Raw genomic sequence first — 24,971 nt, 5'->3', positions numbered from 1 at the left:
CACATTTAGTCCAAATTTGTCAAAGAATAACTCAAATTACAAATAGTATGCTGAGCGGGAGAGTGCATAAGTTTATATATTTGAGCCAACGCTCACAAAGGTAACAACGATCTGCTGCTCCACGCTCCAAGCCAGGTTGTGAGCACAGTCAAGAGTTTAGTTTATAAAAGTCGTCGGTTTGTGTTAACGTCTCGCGCGGACGAACATGTCTACGAGCAAAGTGTGAAAATTCGTTATTGTTTTTCCGTTTTTTATTTTTGGTTCAACCAAATATAAGCGCAAAGAAGAAAGCAAAGCATACTTTTCATTACATTGAAGTGCGGACATCCGTAATTCTTGGGAATACGAAGAAAATTTAGTGTTTGCAATTTTTCGTGCATTTCGCAAGAGTGCAAGTGGTGAAACGCGAATGCGACTCCACCGGTGACGTGCAAAAAGTCATCAAAAGGCAAAAGCCAAAGCGAGTTTTACGTAAAGCACGTAAATACATGCACATATTTGCTGCAGTACATGGATAGGGAATATAAACAAATTCGGTGCATATTTTACTCGCATTGCGGCGTTTTTCTGCTTTAATCGCGTTTTCTGGTGGCAAATGCCATTTGTGCACGGCGCTGGTCATATTCACTGATATATATAAATACATACAAACATATAGTAAGTTGACGGGTGTTACGAAAATTTCAGTTACTGTGTGAATACTAAAGGTGTTTTATATTTTTTGAACTAATTTAATGGCAGTATTGAAACGTGCTATTTTTGAATTTTGTTTTTAAAGTTGTGTAATAAAATAAATGCTTTTTGGTATACAAAAAGCTGCATAATTTTTACAAAAAAGAAAAGGATAAGTAATATAGTAGTTCAAATTGGCATATTTTTAAAATATATTCATGTTTGTCTATATACATACTTACATTTGTGTATATAAAGGGTGTTAGGAAATTGAAAATAGTAACAATAGCCAACTGATACCGCAAAGAAATGTGGCGCGTAGTTATTTTCGCAACAAGAAAAACCTGACGAACAGGTAGTAAACTGCGGTGAATAAAAACAAAAACAAGAAAAAAAACACACATGAAAAAATAGAATAAGAATGGTAAACGATAGAGAACAGCGCGAATAGCGCGCTGACGTTTGTTTAAATATTTTAGTGGGAACACGTAGCTACACTTATATACGAGTATAACAGCATATACATACATACATGTCTGTATGTTGATGTGTGAATTTATTTATAGTAGTTTTTTACTATGCGCTGGTAGCCTATGAGGCAGTTGCTTACTTCACCCAAGAAGAATCTCAGCTTCTTATATTGTCTTGCGGTTAGCTCTTCGCCCATTGTTCACACATACACACACACATACACACATACTTAACGCATGTACATCCATATAATTTATTAACAAGTTCGCTTTAGTTGTAACACAAGACTTGCTGTTTTATTATTATTGTATTACCATTTTTCGACCGCATTTGTTGTTGTTAACCACTTTTATAGACTCCATCATGCATCAGCGACACATTGAATGTTCGAATTCCGAATAGATTAATGTACATAATGTATGTATGTTTATATGTATTGCATGCTTGCTAGTTGAGTAGTAGTGTATTTGGCCAACATGAGAAACGTGATCTAGTAATTTGCACAAAACTCTCTACTGCTGAAAAATGAAAACACAACAGTCTTCTAGCGTTCCGTAGGGGGTGCGGTGTAGTTTCACAACACGACTCCAGCACTTAAAGATCACGTACAAAAGCGGATATCACCATAGAAGTCATAATGTGCTCTTAACATGAGAATTTGGCAAGCGTGATGAATAAGTTGCAATTGATTTGTGTATATTTTGGGGGAAGTTGCTCAGAGTTTTTTATATATCAGAGTACCTTGAATAAAAAAAATTAAAAAAATAATGTTTTAAGAAAAGTGACCACATAACCGTGGGTAGGTCTGGGCTGAAAACACAAAACTTCGACAGTTGCCTCTATCCTTTGCGAAGTCACGCCAGTTGTTCATCCCAAGTAGAGACCCTACGTACTTAGCCCTTCCATTGGCTAAGTTTGCGCCCTTGCGTCAGTGGTTCACCCATGGGTCCCGGATCGAAAGATCTTTTCAATAGAGCATCGTCTTCCATACGTACGACTTGACCTAACCATGCATTCGTTGGATATTTTACGCTTAACCATATTCATGTCGTCGTAGGTCTCATACTGTTGGCAGTCCCATCTCCACCTCCTCTCTCGAATGCTCCAAGTACCTTCTAATCGGGTTGTCATCGTTCATATTTCGCGACGTATAATAGAACCGGAATGATGAAAGACTCATAGAGTGTAATTTTTGTTCATCAAAAGAGGGATCGGCTTCTCAACAGTTATGCTGATTTTGAGATAAACGAATGTTCTTAACTTTATGAAATGTGTATCTTCCAACAGTGACGTAGTTCAAAAAACGTGAAGAATTTATTTGTGTGTCCTCCAGGTACTTTATCATGCCCTTTCGAGAGATTCTTTTAAAATCGAGAGTTCTTTTAAATTGGTGACCATATCTTGAAGATTGTTTCATCTTTCCAGAGGGAATTGTTCCAAAATAGCCCAAAAAGCTATTTCCACAAGTATTATTGTGAAATAATATTTCCATTCTGGTCCACATCTAAAACGGCTTGACCCACATCCATATTGGCATGTTTGACATTATCTTTTAGCCAAAATCCATAATAATAAATAAGACTATGATAATTTTTAGAAGATTCAAAAGAGAAATTTGCCCATAAAAAATAAAAAAAATAATATATAAGCTAAAGCGAACAACAAAAACGTATTAATTAAATATGGAATTGAACAAAGAAACTATAAATAAACTTTTAAATATCTCGATCAAAAGAAAATAAATGTAAAAGGAAGAAGATGATGGAAATGGCGAGAAAGCCAAACGAATGCTACTAGTTTCGAATGGACAATATTTGGCAATTTCTTTTTTGCTTCTACTTTTGTATTTGACCATCAACAGCGGAATCCGGTAGAGCATATCCGCACCAGTAACTGTGTTTTGTGTAATCAAAAATATTGTTATACCCTACATGTCATCATTGAATTGTTGAGATATTGTGTGATATAAAGGTTAACGGTAAAATGAGATCAAGTAATTTATAGCTGTGACTCGACTTATATCTAGCACACGAAAGTGATTCTCCAACCACCTCGAAAAAGTCGAAACTTTTTGGAGTTAACAGTGCTCGGAGTTGTCATTATATACAAATCATCTAGAATGAACCATGTGATCTCGGTACTCCCTCGGTGTAACTTTCTTATTTTAAGTGTATTATATAAAAATTGTCTGCAGATTTTCGAAAGTATAGTGTAGTACATGTGTAATGTTTTCATTTGGGAGAACAGTTAAATTGTGAGTTTCACTTACCTTATGAATTTGGATTTCTAGAATCTATCTTGCCATAACTTCCATATTTTTTGGCAAACCCATATTGAGAACATTCAAGATTCTTCAGAAAATCATTCTGCAAACGAAAATTAAACACACGGCATGCAGGGTATGTTTCCAACCATTCTTCATTTCGCTTGCATGACTTTTCTTCGTTTGTCTTCCTGCATTTTCCATTTACAATGAATGTTTCGGGCAATATGATCCACATTTCGACATACAATTCGTGAGCGCATGAAATTCAAGTCAAAACATTGAAGCAACGCGAACTTCTTTTAACCATGAGTTCATTTGCCCATAAGTAGTGGCGTTGAGAATGGACGAAATGCTAGAAAACCATTTTTCGCGCCACTTACCACAACAACAACAACAACAACTCAAGCAGATAACTTACATTTCATATTTTTTTACTTCGCAGCACGAAACGCGAACTTCATTTGCCACTGCGCAAGCGCGTCTGCCACCAAACGCTGGCTAGTCGCCACTGCTAACTCAAGCGTTTGGCGCCACGCTGCAACAACGCGTGTGTAAAATACTAGCAGCGAAAAAAAAACACCAAAAGCCAACTCTTTAAGCGCTTATAAATACCAGCTTGTATTAATGTTGCGCTTTGTTTTACGCTTGTAATATTTTATTTGTTGCTCTTGTTGTTGTTCTGGTAGTCAGTGGGTTGGCTGGCTGCTTACAAATGCAGCGTCAAGTCGCCGCGCGTCGTTGAAGGTGCCTCAGTTGTGGCAAATAATTAAGTGCCATCATAAAAACATTAAAGACACTTTTGTAACGGAAGCTTAGCGAGTTCACATGCTCAGTACGGCTAATTGTTGGGCTGCGTACACGTACAATGTGACTGGCTCGAGGTGTGTACTTAGAAAAAGATGTAGACGATGACAGTGAAACAAAGCATTTTGACGGCGGCATGATTTAAAGTTATTTGGTTGCAGAAAGGCTAAATGCCCATTCGTTTGTGTGTATGTTGGTTTGTTGTCAGATGTTTTGTGGGTAAATTGTGAAAATTGGTCGATTTTATGCTTTCTTTTAGTTTTAGAAATTTAGAAAATTATTTTTTAATTGAAATAAATGCTGTTTTGTTGAGCTTTCATTTCACTATACGAAAACATAGCAGACAGGTTCGCTGTGGATTCATCTTACTATACATAAAGCATAACAGACTGGGTGACGGAGCTTTCATCTCACTATACATAAAGAATAACAGACAGACTCACTGACTCTCTTACTTACTCTTGAAAAGCATCATCTCAATCTCGAAAAGCATAACAGGCAGGCTCACAGAGCTTTCATCTCACTCTGCTAAAGCATAACAGACAGATTCACTGAGCTTTCATCTCAATCTACAAAAGCTTAACAGACTGGTTCACTGAGCTTTCATCTCACTCTCCAAAAGCATAACAGACAGGCTCAAAAGCATCTTCTTCTATAAAGCATAACAAAACTATGTTGATGAGATGATCCATTGTACGAGGACTGTTTCTGAGTTCAAAAGAATACCATGTTATACGAGAGAATTCAATGACTCATTAGATCTTCGTATATATATATTGATATTATTTGGAACAAAAGTGAGATTTTAAGACTCGTTAAAGCTTTTTCAAAACATGTTCCAAGTTCCAATATGCGTAACTTCATCGGGAAGAGTATAGAGATTAATTATCAAAGAGAGGAAGGCGTTAATCGACGAGTATGCTACGCTCTACCAATTTATCCACAGTCTGTAGGTCGTTCAAGATCTCAGTTTTCAGATCTCTTCAGTTCAAGAAATTTTAACGGGCTTGACCGAGTTTGTTGAGATCATTTTGAATCCCAGTGGAGACTTAATCTAAAATTATTTTTACAGTAATCTACTCACAGCACATAATATCTAATATCCGAAAGTATTAATACAATTTTGACGGAACTTCAAGACTTAAACCATAATAAGGAGGAGGAGGAAGACGTTGGCGATATATAAAGAAAGGATTGTCATATGATACATATTAAGAAATGTTAGTGGTGTCCATTTTATTATCTCTTCATTCAATCATTAAGCGGAATTTTTATGGAGTCGTTTTTTTCCATCTCCATTTTGCTTTAAGTTAAAAATGGCAATTAAAATCAATCCAATTTCATTTGCCAATTTATTTGAGAATTGCTAACAAAACATCAAATTTCAATTACAACCACCCAGCTAAAGACCTTGCGCAACTCTACTTTTAGAGAGACAATAAAGTGTTTAATTTGGCACTAATGCAGCTTGGCCAAAACCAAATTAACCACCGACGAACGAAAGCCATTTATGGCACTTGCTGATGGCTAATATAGACTAATTAATGCTTTTAACATATCAAATTGCATTCAAATCTTAAATAACACCAACACCCGTGTATATCATACATACATACACTATATACAATGCGAGATCGGATTCCGCACTATCTTGTTGTGTAATTACGAGCACATTTGTGCCAAATTCAGTTTCATTTTGTGTTTTTCTGTGCATTTTACAACTTAAGCAGATCCAATTACTGACAGTTGTATTTAAAACACATAACGAAGCAAATTTTGTATGAAAATTAAGCAATAAAATATTTTTTTTGTCTACACCATCTATTGGCCATCCAGTTATTCACAGTAGATGGTGGAATTAAGCGTCAGGCCATATAGGAGCAGTTCATAGTGGATGATTCCCTTCCAATACCACCAAACACACAGCAAAACCTTCCTGGCCCACAATCCCGGCTTGGCCACAATTTGGGACGATTCACTAGCCCGTTTTCGCTTGATATTGTCGTATGTGATCCATTTTTCGTCGCCAGTCACCATCCGCTTCAAAAATGGGTTGAGTTCGTTCCGTTTCAGCAGCATATCGCAGGCGTTGATTTGGTCTAGAATGTTTTTTGGGTCAAATCATGCGGCACCCAAACATTTAAAATGGTTTGGTGACTAACTCCCATCTCTTGGGCGATGTCACGAGATGCCCATGTCGGTCTAACTCGATGTTTTCCATGTTTTGATCGGTATTCGTCGTCACAGGTCTTCCGCCGGCTGGCTTATCCATGTTGTCGTTTTCACCCGCTCTGAATCGTCGAAACCATTCCTCCGCAGTTCGAAGGGATAGAGTACCATCCTCCAAAACTAAATTAATCTCACGAAACGTTTCTCTAGCGGATTAGTTTACGGCGTTTACACGTCTATAACTGCTGAACACAATATCCAAACTAATCATGTATAGCGTCGTCGCATCCCCGTAAAACAGACGTTAAGCAATACCAAAAGCTCCGTCAGGTTCGGCAAGGATCAAACGGGGTTTCAGACAGGGTGACTCACTATCGTGTGACTACTTCATTCTAATGCTGGAGTAAATAATACGAGCTGCAGAGCTAAAGAGAGAAGTTACAATATTCGATAATAGATATAGATGATATCGTTATCATTGCCGTTAGTTATGATTTTTCTAGGCATGATAAAAAAGCGAAGCGTATGGGTCTGGAGTGAACGAGGAGATAAGAAACAAGTAAGAAAGGGCTAAGTTCGGGTGTAACCGAATATTTTATACTCTCGCAATTTATTGATGTAATTTTATAAAGACAACACAATTCGACCCATATATTCGGCATAAAGTTCAATAGAATAACGAAAATCATCATAAATAGTATATGGGGACTGAGGGAATTCCTAAACCGATTTCACTCGTTTTCACCACCAAGATACAACGTATCGAAGACTATACGCTCACTTAATTTAATATTACTTATAATTAGGTATATGGGATCTGGGGGAAGTTATGACCCAATTTTTACCATTTCAGGTACAGAGAGAAACTGTTATAAGAAAAAAATTCAGAGGGAATGAATTACATTAAAATATCTGAGGGATTTACCTATATTTTCGGTGAAAAATTAACCTTAGACACTGAGTTCTTCATGTTTGATATCAGGGGCCTTGAAAAGTCATGGTTCGATTTTGACAATTTTTCCACAAGTGATGTCACAGCTCAAATACAGTATTTGTGTAAAGTTTTATTCCGCTAGCTTCATTGGTTCCTTATGAATACATTATAAAGTGAACGAATCAGATGGAATTCAAAATTGGGTTATATGGGAAGTATACGTAGTTGTGAACCGATTTCGCCCATATTCCACCCGTGTCATCAGGGTGTCAAGAAAGTGTTATGTACCGAATTTCATTGAAATCGGTCGAATAGTTCTTAAGATATGGTTTTTGACCCATAAGTGGGCGACGCCACGCCCATTTTCCATTTTGTAAAAAAATCTCAGTGCAGCTTTCTTCTGCCTTTTCTTATGTAAAATTTGGTGTTTCTGGGAGTTAACCCACTTTTAGTAATTTTCAACCTAACCTTTGTATGGGAGGTGGGCGTGGTTATTATCCGATTTCTTTCATTTTTTGGACTGTATAAGGAAATGGCGAAAAGAAATGACTGCAGAAAGTTTGGCTTATATAGCTTTATTGGTTTGCGAGTTATATACAAAAAACCTATTTGGGGGCGGGGTCACGCCCACTTTTCCAAAAAAATTACATCCAAATGTGCCCCTCCCTAATGGGATCCTATGTTCCAAATTTCATTTTCATAACTTTATTTATGGCTTAGTTATGACACTGTATAGGTTTTCGGTTTCCTCCATTTTGTGGGCGTGGCAGTGGACCGATTTTGCCCATTTTCGAAAGCAACCTCCTCAGGGTGCCAAGGAACATGTGTTCCAAGTTTCATTAAGATATCTTAATTTTTACTCAAGTTATCGCTTGCACGGACAGACGGACAGACATCCGGATTTCAAATCTACTCGTCATCCTGATCATTTATGTATATATAACCCCATATCTAACTCTTATATTTCTTGGTGACACAAACAACCGTTATGTGAACAAAACTATGATACTGTGTGCAACAGGTTGCGAGAGTATAAAAATATCTCCTGTCATCAAACAAACAGTCGGAGCATTCACGACTCAACTCCCACATCTCTGTTGACAATTGTTAGGATTGCAATCCTAACTTTGAAGTTGTATATAATTTCATCTACTTTGTAAGGCAGCAATAGCACAAACAACAATGTCAGCCTTGAAATCAGTCTTGCCAACTGCTGCCGCTTTGGACTGAGAAGACTGAGAAGAAAAATAAAAGTAAAGTGCTCTCTCGGCGAACAAAGAATGACAATATTAATAATATGTATTTGTTTCTTGTAATTAAATATAATATTTTATTGTGTTGAATAATTAAGTATTTAACATAAAAATACCAATATTTCTCCATATATAAATCCACCTGCATACCCATTTCTTCTCATAAAATATTATTTTAAAATGTTTCCATAAATATCTATAATCCAAACAAGTCATAGAAACACAATACCTCCAAATTGATACCCATTTATTATTCCGTATTCCGTTATTCTCCAGATTCTTGCATAATTCGCATGCAAAAGCCAGTCGCCATACTCTGTGGTGAGTCATTTTCATAGATCAAGTGGCGTATATCTGGTATTCGCAAGAGTGCAAATTATTAAAAACGCCACAAGCTAACTGCAAATTATGCTCCAACAAATGTTTCCATATATACATATGTATCTACAGCCAAGCATATATCACAACTTTGTGAGAAAGCAAGCTACAATTACATTTACATTAAAAATCGAATTACCAGTTATTTATGGTAAGGCATTACTTCCTCAATACTCGCATGCAAATACTCAAATACTAGTGCGATATTTTCGTAAAATTTATCGATAAATTTTTTGTAGGTGTGCTTCAGCCTGTTGGACGAGTTTTAGGCGCGTTCTCCGCGAATTCATGGCGTAAATTCATTTGTCATCATTTCTTGTTTCACTAAAATATTACTACTCACTCAATAAGTACTAAGTACACGGGTATGAATTTTGATTTGGTCCAGCATAACCGGATCAGCACGATCATCTGTCAATTATGTAGTTTTTTGTTTTTGCTGATCGTGCTGCAAAATAACAGCATTTATTATTAGCGGCGTCAGTGGCATCCCAGCCCACAATGTGGCGCAACAATGGCGCTGCTTGCAATTTACCCCCCCGATCAACGCGTTGGTGCGCCGTTATCTGGCTGCGTTTCGCTTGATCGGCGACTGATCAGCAGCCGCGTGTTTTGCTCGTCGATTCGCTCAAGGAGCTCGCTCCATCTTGCCCGATAACTGGTTGATCGAATGTCTGCTGAGTTGGTTGACTGACTAGTTGGCTGCTGATTAAATTTGTCTGGCTATTTGTCTCGTCATAGCGTTGTAGCTGCTGTAGTGTCTGGTCAGTTGGCTGGGTGTCTGGTTGGGTGTGCGATTTCCGCGATTTTTTTTGCTTTTTTAATGAAAGCTGTTTGCTTGTTAAAAGTTGATTGTCTCCATGGAGTAATGATGATTGCACCGAAAGCATTATGGACACATAAAACCTCGTAAAAGTTCGGTAAATAATTTCACTTTGTCGGCACATAACACATAACGGCATACATAAGTGCTTGTAAACATTGTAATTTTTTAAACATTAAATACACTAAATGAAAATAACGGCACATAAAAAATGTATATGGTGGAAATTTTGTATTACAAAAATTTCTGCTAAGTAAAAGTTATATTTGAAGCAAATTCGAAAAAATTATGTTTTCTAAGTTTTTTTTAGTATTTTTAACTTTTGGAAAAAAAAAATTATTGATTAGAGTGCAAAGTACTTATTTTTTTTTTAGGTTATATACATATGTGTAATAATATTTTTTTAAATTCCTCTACGATTCATAATCAAAACTTTCTTTTTTAATTATTGTTTGACATCGCGTAGCATGGAGCGTTGATTGAACCATCATCAGCAGCCGCATATTTGTATAAATGTGTTGAAATGCGTCCAGACGTCTTTTTGTTGTGTTTACATCATGTGAGAAATTCACAACAATTGTTTACCTTGCTATTCATCTATTTGTTAAAGCTTTACTGTAGAGCTTTCACAATACGAACCATTCAAATATTTTAATTTAAATAAATTTTATTTTTAGACATATTTTCAATATTGATTGATTATGTTCCCATTAGGCAACATTTGAATTTAAAGAGAAATAAACACCTATAGAGCTTTCGGTTGAGCTTTCGTTCTTTTTTTCAATTAAGAAAAAGCTTTTGGGAAACAATCAGTACCTTAAAAAGGCTTTTAACTTAAAGTTTCGAGTGAGCGAGCCTTAATGAGCTTTCATTAGGAAATTAAACTTTCGTGCTTTTTGTTGTCATGGAAAACTTTTAATACATTTTTCAGGATCTTAGCAAATTCACATCTTATGAATTCTTAATGAATTCACTTATTGAACTTTAGATATCTAATGTTAAGCTTTCAAATTGTTTTGCAGTATTGAGATTTCAGTTGATATTAAACTTTCAAATTATTTTTCATTTATGCAAACGCTTTTAGTGTTCAATAATGAGCTTAGAAATGCTTTGAACTTCAAGTTTCGAGTGCGCGAGCTTTTGCGAACTTTAGGTTGGAAATTAAACTTTCGAGCTTTTTGTGGTTATGGAAAAGCTTTTAAGAAATTTATCAGGATCTTAGCAAAGGTTAGTTTGATGATGCTTATCAAAAGTTAAGCTTTCCAAAACTGAAGGTCATTGTCTTTAAATGTCATATCACCGACTTCGAAAACTTTTACGGAACTTTGAAAATGGTTGTGTCACTACCTTAACTTTAGTACGAGTAATAATTCCATACGTTTCACGTTTTCTGAACACAGAAGCAATCTTTAAAAAGTAATCGAAAGCTTTGTTATATTTCATGATATTTAATTCACTTGAAATATGAAAGCTTTTACTTAAAACTGCATATACACTCACTTCATTTTAGTTTACCTATTAGTCATTTACAGATATTTTCGATCCGACTAATTTTTAAAAGTTCGAACTCTTATTTTCGAAGTTCCATTTAGCCCGTCTCAACTGTAAACCGTAAGTACAGTGTACGTAAAGTAGAAAAATAATGAAAGTTGATTTGAAAAGTATGACACGGCAATAAGTTGAAAAGCTCACCACCTCGCAATTGAACTAGAAGAGTGACGAAAGCAGCGCGGTGGGGGAAGTGGTGACTGAAATGGCCGCATCCGCTGCAATTAAACGTTGCCACACATCTTGCGCCTGTTTTGTGGCAAACGGTGAAAATGGAAATAAAAAAGCATAATTTTCACTTAATGCACATTTGCAGCAGAAAAGCCACAGAGAAGAATGAAGTAAAGAAAAGCAAAAAAAAAACATAAAAAGGAAGTAACTGTTTGTCGGTGAAAGAATAGTAAAAATTAAAATCTTAACTGTGTACGAAATTAAGTGAAAACTGCACTGTTTATGCCACAAAATATGGGCGAAAAAGCATTTTTGAACGATCCACTTAGCAAAGTAGAAGGGTAAAAGCTTGCATATGCTCTTAAGTATATATTACATATGTACCTAAATATGTGTAAGTAAGTATGTTTGTATATCCGTAAGCAGTTAAGTATGCGCGTATGTCAAAATTGGGTCATTCGCGCTCCCTTTCCTTTTTTGTTGATGCAATTTCAGCTTTTACTCCGCCAATGCTAACAACTCAACTACAAATATGTACATACATACTTGCATATGTATGTGTGCTTGTGTTGCTGTGCTAAATGCCAATATAAATAATGTGCTTGCGTATGGAGATGCTTATGTACATATGTACATATTTGTATATGCGTACGAGAAAATAGTGAAAATAAAATGCAGCAAAATGCATTTTAGCATCGTTTGCACTAACCAATCATTTATTGCTACGCGGCGGTTTGTTTTTCCACATAAAAATATTTATTTAAGAAATGGAAAATTTTTTTTAAATATATACCTAAATTATTTTTTTTTTATTCCAAATTATTTTATTTTTATTTTTTATTTCAAATGAAAATTTTATTATTTTTTTTATCAATTTCTTCTATAAAAAAAAGCAATTTCAATAAAAAAATTGCTATAAATGATTATTATCATAATAACACTTTCTTTTCATAACACGCTCAAATCTTATGATTACAAGCATTTTTCACACAATTTTGTAGGTGTGAAGTGCTTACGAGGGTAGGTACAAAAGTTTTAAAGTTGGAAAAATCTCACATATAAAGCCATTTTGAAGTTTACTGCTACAAATCAGGCAGAAGAAACTATTAATGGGTTTAATCATTGAATCCGCAGCGAATTCGATTTCGATAAACTACTTTAAAACAAAGTGAGATCGTAAAACTGTTTTATCGACCTTTATCGACGAATTTGATAAAGTCTCTGTGCTTAAAATAAATATTTTTGCTTTGTTCAAAATAAATTAAATCTGACCTTTAACTATTATGAAATTTCTTACAAAAAATATTTAATTCGCCTGAGGTTCTTTGAGAAAATTCTATCGCTATTTCGAGGGGGCGACTTTATAACGATTTTAAACATCTTTAATTTATTTTTGTTAGTCTGTTTTTGTCTCTTGGCTCTAAAATAACTATTTAAAATATAATTTAGTCCGCCATCAGTAATTATTTATATAAAAACTTACAATTGGTTTATTTCACCAACGGATAGATTTAGACCAAAATTGTCGATTGTATAAAAAAAACTGATGACTCTGAATTCGGTTGAGTCAAAGATTGCAACTTTTGACGATATGGAAGTTTGCCAAGTCTTATTTATTTTGAAATCTATTAATCAGTATTGTTACTATGAGAATAATGCCAAACATAATCGAATTGAAAAATATTATACCCAAAATACTATGAAATAAAATATTTTACTAGCGAGACATAAGCGAAGTAGTTAAGCCATAAAAATCTGTTTCAAAAAATCATTTAGCGCATTGAAATTTACCTTTTAAGTGTTATGATCAGATATTTGAAAAATAAATTTAAATTATTACTTGACACCTTGTCATATACCGTCTATAAACTCTCATTATATTTCCTTATTTTTTATTTCGTCAAAGGTATGAAAGTCCAATAATCTGAGTGATTTCAAAAGAAAAAAATTTATATTGCTCCTTTATCTCAACATCCTTAAAATTTTAACACGTTCTCTCATCTAGAAAACAAATTTAAATCAATAAAGATCTTCTAAACCAATATCTGTAACACCTTAACACACCCTCGCATCAACAACTATATAAGTAACTGTGTCTCTAAATATGTAGCTCACCATGAGATACTATTACTCTATTAATAAACATCAAAAGTAAATTAAAAAAAAAAGTAAAATGCGGGTATTTCTTTTTATGCACAATACATTTATAAACATACAACAACAACAGCAGTAAAGCAGAGTGATTGTCCAATCAGCCTCTATTTGGAGCTCATACACACCTTTTATTGTTATTATTTGGCTCGAATGCATAACTAGACGAGTGGAAATGTCAAAAGTTTGGATGAAAAATTTAACAAAAATAATTAAATTAAAAATATTCAATGGTGTGGGAATACAGATACATATATACACAATAAATATTTTGTGCAGAGGCGTTTCGAAGGAAGGGGGTTCGAAAGTGGTGCTTGGAATTAGGAGACTTTTATATATTTTTTTTTAAATTTCCGAATATTTCTTACTAAAAACAAGTAAGGAAGGGCTAAGTTCGGGTGTAACCGAACATTTTATACTCTCGCAATTTATTGATGTAATTTTATAAAGACAACACAATTCGACCCATATATTCGGCATAAAGTTCAATAGAATAACGAAAATCATCATAAATAGTATATGGGGACTGAGGTAATTCCTAAACCGATTTCACTCGTTTTCACCACCAAGATACAACGTATCGAAGACTATACGCTCACTTAATTTAATATTACTTATAATTAGGTATATGGGATCTGGGGGAAGTTATGACCCAATTTTTACCATTTCAGGTACAGAGAGAAACTGTTATAAGAAAAAAATTCAGAGGGAATGAATTACATTAAAATATCTGAGGGATTGACCTATATTTTCGGTGAAAAATTAACCTTAGGCACTGAGTTCTTCATGTTCGATATCAGGGGCCTTGAAAAGTCATGGTCCGATTTTGACAATTTTTCCACAAGTGATGTCACAGCTCAAATACAGTATTTGTGTAAAGTTTTATTCCGCTAGCTTCATTGGTTCCTTATGAATACATTATAAAGTGAACGAATCAGATGGAATTCAAAATTGGGTTATATGGGAAGTAGACGTAGTTGTGAACCGATTTCGCCCATATTCCACCCGTGTCATCAGGGTGTCAAGAAAGTGTTATGTACCGAATTTCATTGAAATCGGTCGAATAGTTCTTGAGATATGGTTTTTGACCCATAAGTGGGCGACGCCACGCCCATTTTCCATTTTGTAAAAAAATCTCAGTGCAGCTTTCTTCTGCCTTTTCTTATGTAAAATTTGGTGTTTCTGACGTTTTTCGTTAGGGAGTTAACCCACTTTTAGTAATTTTCAACCTAACCTTTGTATGGGAGGTGGGCGTGGTTATTATCCGATTTCTTTCATTTTTGGACTGTATAAGGAAATGGCTAAAAGAAACGACTGCAGAAAGTTTGGCTTATATAGCTTTATTGGTTTGCGAGTTATATACAAAAAACCTATTTGGGGGCGGGGTCACGCCCACTTTTTCAAAAAAATTACATCCAAATGTGCCCCTCCCTAATGGGATCCTATGTTCCAAATTTCATTTTCATAACTTTATTTATGGCTTAGTTATGACACTGTATAGGTTTTCGGTTTCCTCCATTTTGTGGGCGTGGCAGTGGACCGATTTTGCCCATTTTCGAAAGCAACCTCCTCAGGGTGCCAAGGAACATGTGTTCCAAGTTTCCTTAAGATATCTTAATTTTTACTCAAGTTATCGCTTGCACGGACAGACGGACAGACGGACGGACAGACATCCGGATTTCAAATCTACTCGTCATCCTGATAATTTATGTATATATAACCCCATATCTAACTCTTATATTTCTTGGTGACACAAACAACCGTTATGTGAACAAAACTATGATACTCTGTGCAACAGGGACCGATTTTAATACTATGAAAATATAAATTTTCGCCGATGATTCCAAGTGTGTTCAAAAAATAACGGGAATTTTTGTTTTTTGAAAAAATATTTGTTTATTCATTTATCATTAATATTGTCGCCTTTAAAATAGTCCCTATCCAATATTATACACTTATGCCAGCGTTTCTATGAATCGACGAAATACTGCTAAAACTCGAGTTTTGGGACCTATAAGGCGCTCTTTATTTTTGAAAATAGGAAAAAGTCACACGGAGCCAACTCTACCGAATATGGATGTTAGGGCATCGTTACAGTAATGTTTTTGGCCAAGTATTCACGAACAAGCAACGAAGTGTCAGCTTTTAACAAACGAAAATCGTCAAGCTCATAAAAATAAGTCAAGCGTCTGCTACAGACAGAGTAAGCAATGAATACAGCTGTAAATGGTAGTTCAAGTGATTGTACATATATCAATATAATAGAATTAAAAAATTTTTGACAGTTGGACTCTCCAAACCCGTGAAATTCTAATTCCACAATTCCCGTTATTTTCTGAACACACTACTTATACTGTAGATGCCTTTCATATCTTCATTACATGAGATTGCGCTGAGATTTAAGTGCTTCATGAGAACCTTCGTCATTTCAAATTAACTATATAATTTTTATATTTTATAAAAATATTTTTTTTTTGATATATTCATCACTCCTTAACTTTTTCTAGCAAATTTCTTGATTTTATTGAAATATCTAAAAATAATCAAAAATTCAATATATTTTGAAACACTCCACAAATATCAACTACCCGCCGCCTCTGTCCCGCAATAGCTTTTTAGCGCCATTGTTTCTCTCGATGTTGGCTCCAGCTTCAATTGTTCATATTTTTCGCTATCGGCTGTATGTAAAACTAATATTATTTGTTGCTGTTGTTGTTGTGTTTGCCTGAGCACACAAACGACCTTAACAATTAAATTGGCGTTCGTTAATGGGTTTCTTTGCTCGAATTTGAATGCATTGTATTTGTAGTGTATTTCACTTTTATTGAATAGCTCAAAGCAGTCGGTGCAGAAGTTCGATTTGCCACACCATGAACTCTGTGTGTCATGCGGCTATGAATGTACATATGTATATAGAAACTGAAAGGCTGTGCTCATAAATATATATATGTATGTATATAAGAATAAAGGCGTAAATATGTATAATGTGCTAGATCTATTTAGCGCATAATTGTTCGTGCATTTTTTGGCTGACTGTAGAAAAGTAATAAAAAAACAAATAAAAGCAAAATTAAAAAATCAGCAAAATGCAGAAGAGAAAATAAAAGCAATTTTTTTGAACAACGAAAAAGCTGCGTGAATCACGTACCATCTTTAACTGGTCGATTATGTGCAAGAGATATGTATGTCTGCATGGGCCAAAGAATGCTGTCTGGCATTTTTTAATTTTTTTCCATTTTCTCATTTACTCATTATCTTTTTGTTTTTGAGTTGCGCGCTTGCAAAACACGTTGAAAAAGCGAAAACCATTTTGGTACAGAAGTGAGAGTGTTTTCGTGTTGAACGCGCATTTTCAGATCTTTTTCTGTTTTATTTTTTGATTAATGGAAAGCGCGAAGTGATGCTGCTGCATATGGGCAAACGGAAATATGTTCATGTTTATCTTGCGCTAAATGAATTTGCTGGCCGTTCACATGGTTTGCGGTTCATTTCACTAGTTGCGCGGCAGCGAGTTCGTTGCTTAAGTCTTTTGTATTATTCGTACATTGGCTGATTGAGTATTAGCTGGTTGCTATACTAAGTAGTAATTATTAATTGATTGAAGGAAATATTTAATCGATTAACTAAAATTCACATCGGATTAAAGAAAACTAAAATCAAATGAAAGTTTATTGATTTTGCTAAATCACTGATGGGAAATGCGCAGTTAGGTCAATAAAAATTTGAATGTTTATGCGCTTGAGAAAGCGCTGACCCAATAACAATATTATTTTGTGTAGGTTAGAGTTTAGTATTTGCATTTAAGATGCATTTGCATTTTTTTGTATTTTCGCTATTTTTGAATTTTCGATATTATTTTCAATTAAGTATTAAAGCAGAATTCTATTTAATATATTTTAAATAAGAAATATTTGAAATTGTAATAATAACACATAATAACTATAAGAAGTAATTTATTTAATTTCATTATTAGGTCTACAACTTTGCTTCCGCCGCTTTCCAATAGATGTCTCTAGGGTCAAGCACTGGTCGATTAAATCGATCTTGGACATTTGAGTCAACGTTAACCCAACAAAATATTTGTAGAGATCTGTTTGCATCCCAAACTTATTCTCAACTGAAAATGTCACTTTTTGAGCGGAATTCTCGACGTTTGCGGGAAATTTTGCTTTTCTTTTTTAATTCCAAGAAAAGTGCGGACATTTGTTACCGTTTTTATACAAAAAAAAAAACTTAAATTTACAAAAAAACGGCGGAAGCAAAGTTGTAGACCTAATAATTTAACACATAATTCGACATATTCGGCATAATTTCCACTAGTACACCGAAAATCATTCTATAGAGTAAATGAGGGCACGGGTTAATTCTGAACAGATTTGACTCATTTTTACCACCAAGTTTCATTATATCCAAAGTATAGTGTTACTTCATTTTAGTAAGATATCTCACATATTAACCGATGTATACGGTATAAAGCACACCGGATGGTTAGAAAACCTAATATTAGGTATGCATATGGGAGCTAGGGAAGTTATGGCCCGACTTTACACATTTTTAAGGGTAGAGAAAATAAGGAGAAGATACCCTAGGATTTTTTTTTAAATAACTGAGAGATGTACTGGCATTTTCGGTAAAAAATTATCTGTTGACACTGAGGTCTTCAAGTTCAATATCTAGGGCCTTGAAAAGTTATAGTCCGATTTCGACTATTTTTCAATGAGCGATGCAATGTAGTAAAGGGTTTTACAATAGTAAATAAAAGCAAAACGGTTTGGGATATTAATGAAATCAATGAAATGCTTTATTCCTGTGAAAATACATTCGATGCGATTATGTATGGAACTGTTTTTTTTTGCATGGAAACCACGGGCACACTTGCAGAAATTACAAAATGCATCAAGTTTGCTGGCATAGACCTTATACTTGACGTAACCACAGGAAATAGTCTAACGTCGTCAAATCGCACAACCGAGGCGACTAATTGACTGTGTCATTTCGTGAGATAACACGTTCACCTAACTTGCTTTTCAATAAATCGATTGTGACATTCGCTGTATGGCTTGTAGTGTCGTCCTGTTAAAAACACATATTGTCCAAGTCCATATCATCCAATTCGGGCCAGCAATATTCGGTTATCATTGAACGGTAGCGATTCTCATTCACAGTAACGTGACGGTCTTGATCAGCACAGAAGAAGTAGAAGCCCATTTGCGCCGCTGGCCCATATACCGCACCAAACCTTAAATTTTTCGGGATGCAATGGTGTCTTATGGAGTACGTGTGGATTGCTGTCTCACCAATAACGAATATTTTGCTTATTGACGAAGCCATTCAGCTAGAAATGAGCCTCATTGTTGAAGATGATTTTTCGATAAAAATACGGATCATTTTCAATTTATTGCTCAGCCCAATTCACGAACTTTCGACGATACTGGTGGTCAAGCGGCTTCAGTTCTTGCGGCAATTTGATCTTGTAAGGACATAGGCCAAGATCTTTGTAAACGCTTTAGAACGTCGTGTGAGAGACGGATTTGGCTCTTCCTCTATTGACGCGCTAGCGGCAGTAAAGACATTGGAAGTAGTTTTTCAACATAACCTCTGTATGGAAGATTGTATTGGTTATTATGCCAAATCACCAATTTATATGGTGTATGATGGAAAACTAAAAGGAAAAATGTGTAGTAAGTTTGGTTTATCTAGCTTTTGTAGTTTGCGAGATACGTAAAATACCTGTTAGGGCGGGGCCACGCCTACTTTCCTAAAATAAATTCGTTCAAATATGTCACCTTGTAGTTATCCCTTTCACCAATTTTTACTGTTATTACTTAATTTTTGGTAGATTGAGCTTGGTTTGGTTTAGTAGAGCTTGATGACCCTGAAGTACTTGGCAAAGAGTTGACAGTATATTTGAAAAATGTAATCGAATTCTCTCTGCATAAAATCAAATGTCCAGCCTCATTTTTCAGTTATCTCAACAGGTTCCTTGCGAGAGCTGATATACATGAAAGATTTATAAAAACTCTCTTAATGATTTTCATGAAGCCATCTTAGCTTTTATAATCTCGGACTTGTAAATCTGGAGCTTAGTCCATGCTTAGTTAGCAGTTACTCTCCTTCTATGATCCTTATTAGAGAACTGCCTGCTACATATAAAACGTGCGGATAGCTCCACCAGAGGATTTTTTTATTTCTTTATTAACTCTTTGTGTACAGGAGGTCTCAATGGCAGCACTACATGTAGTGTTAAACATTTGATTCTTCGATTATTATTATACAAAATTATAATTTTTTATAAATTTAATTTTATTTTTTTCTTTAAACGCACAGTTTTTAGTGACTAAAGTAAGGTCTTCAATGATGCACTTAATATACATACTGTAATACATAAAAGCATTTAACGAATTTCTAAAGTTTTTAAGGCAAATCTGTGATTAATTAGTTGCAAGTTGGCATCAAAGAATATCAGCCGCTGGAGATAAAAATTCCACAAATAATTTATTTTTCAAAATGAATTGCCATCAGCCATCAGTGACTCTGGTAGCGGCTAAGGTCATTCAACTGACTCATACTCATATAACACCATTGGTTCCACACCAAATAATAAGCGGCTTAAAATATATAAAAACAAGCTTTCAGCGCGTTTTACTAAGTTTTTGCTGTGTCCAGTGACTCTTAATTATGTGCTCTTTTTAATTACAACCGCAATGTTATTTTTAATTAAGCGCAAAAAGTTGTTACATTTATATTTTTTATATAATAAAACCAAATATACTTATATTTATACATATATATTTACTCAACTGACAACTTCCAACTCTGATTCTTTACAGCCAAACAGTCCACAGTGAAGTCGTGAGCGCGAAGCGGACACTTGTCTGAGTGTGTGTGTGTGTGCGACAAAATGGGCACAAAGATCGAGTACGTGGACACGACGCATCTCTATGCCACCAAATACATACGCAACTCAAAGGCCATAGCTGTACTCTGGGCGATATTCACAATATGTTACGCGATTATCGGCATTGTTGCCTTTGTGACGCCAGGTTAGTATGTCAGTCAATTGTCTATGTCAGATTTTGTATATACACATGTGTTGTGAACAGTTTGTTGGCCAAGTTTGATTGATTTCCATTTTTTTCACTTGCCGGCGTATAATTTATATTAATTTATTTTTGCAATTTTTTTAAGGTAAATATATATGTATATATTGTTTGATAGTAATGGTGATGAATAGTTTGTATATTGTATTGTAGTTAGTTTATAATTTAGATATATGTATGTATTATGTATAGCTAAAACCATTTGTATACAGACTGGCTAAAAATAATTGTAGAATTGTCTCCATAAGTTTTGTGGTTAAACTTATATATATATATATATATTTGGCGTAGGAACCGCTTTAAGCGATTATAGCCGAATCCACCAGAGCGCGCCACTCATTCCTCCTTTTTGCTTTCTGGCGCCAACTGGAAACACCAAGTGAAGCCAGGTCACTTTGCACTTGGTCTTTCCACCGGAGTGGAGGTCGTCCTCTTCCGCGGCTTCCTCCAGCGGGTACTGCATCGAATACTTTCAGAGCTGGAGTGTTTTCTTCCATCCGTACAACATGACCTAGCCAGCGTAGCCGCTGTCTTTTTATTCGCTGAACTATGTCAATGTCGTCGTATAAATCGTACAGCTCATCGTTCCATCGTCTGCGGTATTCGCCGTTGCCAATGTTTAGAGGACCATAAATCTTGCGCAAAACCTTTCTCTCGAAAACCCCAAGAGTCGTCTCATCGGATGTTGTCATCGTCCACGCTTCAGCGCCATACATCAGGACGGGAATAATGAGCGACTTATAGAGTTTGATTTTGGTTCGTCGAGAGAGGACTTTACTTTTCAATTGCCTACTCAGTCCAAAGTAGCACCTGTTGGCAAGAGTGATTCTGCGTTGGATTTCAAGGCTGACATTGTTGGTGTTGTTAATGCTGGTTCCCAGATAAACGAAATTATCTACAACTTCAAAGTTATGACTGTCAACAGTGACGTGGGAGCCAAGACGCGAGTGCGCTGACTGTTTGTTTGATGACAGGAGATATTTCGTCTTGTCCTCATTCACCACCAGACCCATACGCTTCGCTTCTTTATCTAGTCTGGAAAACGCAGAACAAACGGCGCGGTTGTTGCTTCCGATGATATCAATATCATCGGCATACGCCAGGAGCTGTACACTTTTGTAGAAGATTGTACCCTCTCTATTTAGTTCTGCAGCTCGTATTATTTTTTCCAGCAATAGATTGAAGAAGTCGCACGATAGTGAGTCACCCTGTCTGAAGCCTCGTTTGGTATCGAACGGCTCGGAGAGGTCCTTCCCGATCCTGACGGAGCTTTTGGTGTTGCTCAACGTCAGCTTACATAGCCGTATTAGTTTTGCAGGGATACCAAATTCAGACATCGCGGCATAAAGGCAGCTCCTTTTCGTGCTATCGAAGGCAGCTTTAAAATCGATAAAAAGATGGTGGGTATCGATTCTTCTCTCTCGGGTCTTTTCCAAGATTTGGCGCATGGTGAATATCTGGTCCATTGTAGATTTTCCAGGTCTAAAGCCACACTGATAAGGTCCAATCAGTTCGTTGACGGTGGGCTTTAGTCTTTCACACAATACGCTCGACAAAACCTTATATGCGATATTGAGGAGACTTATACCACGGTAGTTGGCGCAGATTGTGGGGTCTCCCTTCTTATGGATTGGGCAGAGCACACTAAGATTCCAATCGTCAGGCATGCTTTCTTCCGACCATATTCTACAAAGAAGCTGATGCATGCACCTTATCAGTTCTTCGCCGCCGTATTCGAATAGCTCGGCCGGTAATCCATCGGCCCCCGCCGCTTTGTTGTTCTTCAAGCGGGTAATTGCTATTCGAATTTCTTCATGGTCGGGTAATGGAACATCTATTCCATCGTCATCGATTGGGGAATCGGGTTCGCCATCTCCTGGTGTTGTACTTTCACTGCCATTGAGCAGGTCGGAGAAGTGTTCCCTCCATAATCCCAGTGTGCTCTGGACATCCGCTACCAGATTACCTTCTCGGTCCCTACATGATAATGCTCCGGTCTTGAAACCTTCTGTTAATCGCCTCATCTTTTCATAAAATTTTCGAGCATTACCCATGTCGGCCAGCTTTTCAAGCTTTTCATACTCACGCATTTCGGCCTCTTTCTTTTTACGTCTGCAAATGCGTCTCGCTTCCCTCTTCAGTTCTCGATATCTATCCCACCCCGAACGTGTTGTGGTCGATCGCAACGTTGCGAGGTAGGCAGTCTGTTTTCTCTCCACTGCGGAACGACAATTCTCATCGTACCAACTGGTTTTTTGGCGTTGCCGGAGAACAATTGTTTCGGCTGCAGCGGTATGCAATGAGTTTGAGATGCCGTTCCACAGCTCCCTTATATCGAGATGCTGATGAGTGCTCTCCGAGAGCAGGAGTGCAAGTCGAGTAGAAGTAGTGGGGGATGGGGTCATATGTAGAAGTTCACGCAAGTGAGGAAAGTTTCTGATTGCCATTCACTTGGGAGTGGCCTGGAACGATTCTTTTGCATATGACTCAAGCAGCTCACGACTTCCGGTTTTAGACCAAGTATCCCCTGGGTAGCTAACAGACATCCGTTTGGAGGCGAGCTAAAGTGAGAAGGCGAAGCCCGCTTGTGCGGTTGTGCGTAGGGCTTGGGACCCACCACATAAAAACGAATAACCAGTGAATAAGAAACACAGGCCTCGGATGGTTAAACTTAAACTTTGAAGAATTACACATTTTACAGGTTAGGTTAGGTTAGGTTAAGGGATAGATCTCCGGAAATGCAGAGAATCTCACTGAGACAGATTCGACTGTCCACCCGACTGTCCACTGTGACACCCGTAAAAACTCCTAACGGATCACTAAGATCCTTATGTTGCGACGAAGCTCTTGCACTCAATAATAAAGTTCTTAAGTCGTCTAATGTCGATTCCAGTCACTTCGTTGGGTTCGCAGAAAATATGCCTATCGAGGTGCTTTAAACTAAGTCTGGTGAATGCTGGACATTGAAGGACGAAGTGCTTGGACGATTCCTCTTCGCCTTCCTCCAAACAGCTTTGACAACTAGCGTCTGACATGATCCTTAGCCTCACCGCGTGTGTGCCTATTGGGCAATGACCAGTAAGCACTCCAATGATTGCGGAGAGATGAGCCTTACTGAGCGACAGTAGCTGCAAAGACCGTTTTCGATCCACTGTTGGCCAAAAGGACCTCGCTACTGCGCAGGTGCTGGTTGTTCTCCAGCGCTTGGAGAGCTCACTCAAAGACAGTGTGTCCAGCGCTCTGGAACAAGTGGACCACGGACTGCTCACACGATTCCACTCCGGCGCCAATCTTGCTAGGGTACCCTCTCTTGCAAGCTGATCCGCTTTGCAGCTTTCAGCGATTCCGCGGTGACCGGGTACCCACACAAGTCGGTTCCAAGTAGTTAGAAGCTACTGATAACAATGTTATGCACTCTCTTACTAGCTTAGAGCGCACTGTCATCGAATCCAATGACAATATTGCCGCTCTGCTATTGGAGTGAAAGACGCTGCAATGGTCTTACAGCCGAAAACTGGAGTTAATTGAGAGCTTCCGACAGAAAACTCTTGAGTGTCATACACAGTGTTTAGAGACTTTCCTTTGACCAACAGAGCTACGACATCCGCATAAGCTATCACTTGACAGCCTTGCTGTTCGAGATCTTCCAGTAGTGCATTCACTACCAAGATCCAGAGTGAAGGAGAGAGCACCCCATCTTAAGGGGTCCCCCTGTTTACCTTTCGACGTGCGATCTCACTTCCCCATTCCGCGACGATAGTTCTCTCGCAAAGAAGGCTGTGGATGATATACTAGAGGTTCGTTTCAACCCCAAATTCGTCGAGTGCATAAATGTCAGCTTCTGGACTTACATTGTTGAAGGCCCCCTCTATGTCGAGGAAGGTATCTACCGCGTAGTCCTTATTGATAAGAACCTCCTCCAGCACAGACACTAGACAGTGCCAGGCGGTGTCTACCGATTGGTCCTTGCAGTATGCAACACATTTTACAACAATAGTATTTTACAACTATCGAACAATTGTTTTGAGATATTCAGCATTTTGTGTGACATATGCTTCGGGTTTTATAAAAAATATGACGAAAAACTATGTTTTTTTGTGAAAATATACGACTTATATCTAAAATTTTCTTAAATTGTCCGAGCTCTTTGTCTTACGAAACAACCACCGAAAGCACCGTAATCTGGTCAACGTCCAAAGCGACGAATATTCGTAAACTGAAGTTAATCGAG

General features: G+C 36.7%; 1 protein-coding gene across 5 annotated transcripts in view; it reads left to right on the top strand.

Moving 5' to 3' along the window:
- The window catches only part of LOC105210477 (LHFPL tetraspan subfamily member 3 protein), a 30,723-nt gene that overhangs the window by 929 nt on the left and 4,823 nt on the right, over nucleotides 1–24,971 (top strand). For 2 of the 5 annotated variants that reach the window (XM_011181476.3, XM_011181474.3), the window contains exons 1-2: nucleotides 156–657; nucleotides 20,471–20,683. In XM_011181476.3, coding sequence (XP_011179778.1) covers nucleotides 20,542–20,683 — 142 coding nt within the window. In that variant the 5' untranslated portion in view covers nucleotides 156–657; nucleotides 20,471–20,541. Of the gene's footprint in view, nucleotides 1–155; nucleotides 658–9,167; nucleotides 9,868–20,470; nucleotides 20,684–24,971 lie in introns of those variants that run through there. The other 3 variants (XM_054229972.1, XM_054229971.1, XM_011181475.3) reach the window with 2 other exon arrangements.

The sequence above is a fragment of the Zeugodacus cucurbitae genome, chromosome 4, assembly GCF_028554725.1.
Source record: "Zeugodacus cucurbitae isolate PBARC_wt_2022May chromosome 4, idZeuCucr1.2, whole genome shotgun sequence".
Classification (NCBI taxonomy): Eukaryota; Metazoa; Arthropoda; class Insecta; order Diptera; family Tephritidae; genus Zeugodacus; species Zeugodacus cucurbitae.
This window is presented reverse-complemented; position numbering and strand designations above follow the sequence as displayed.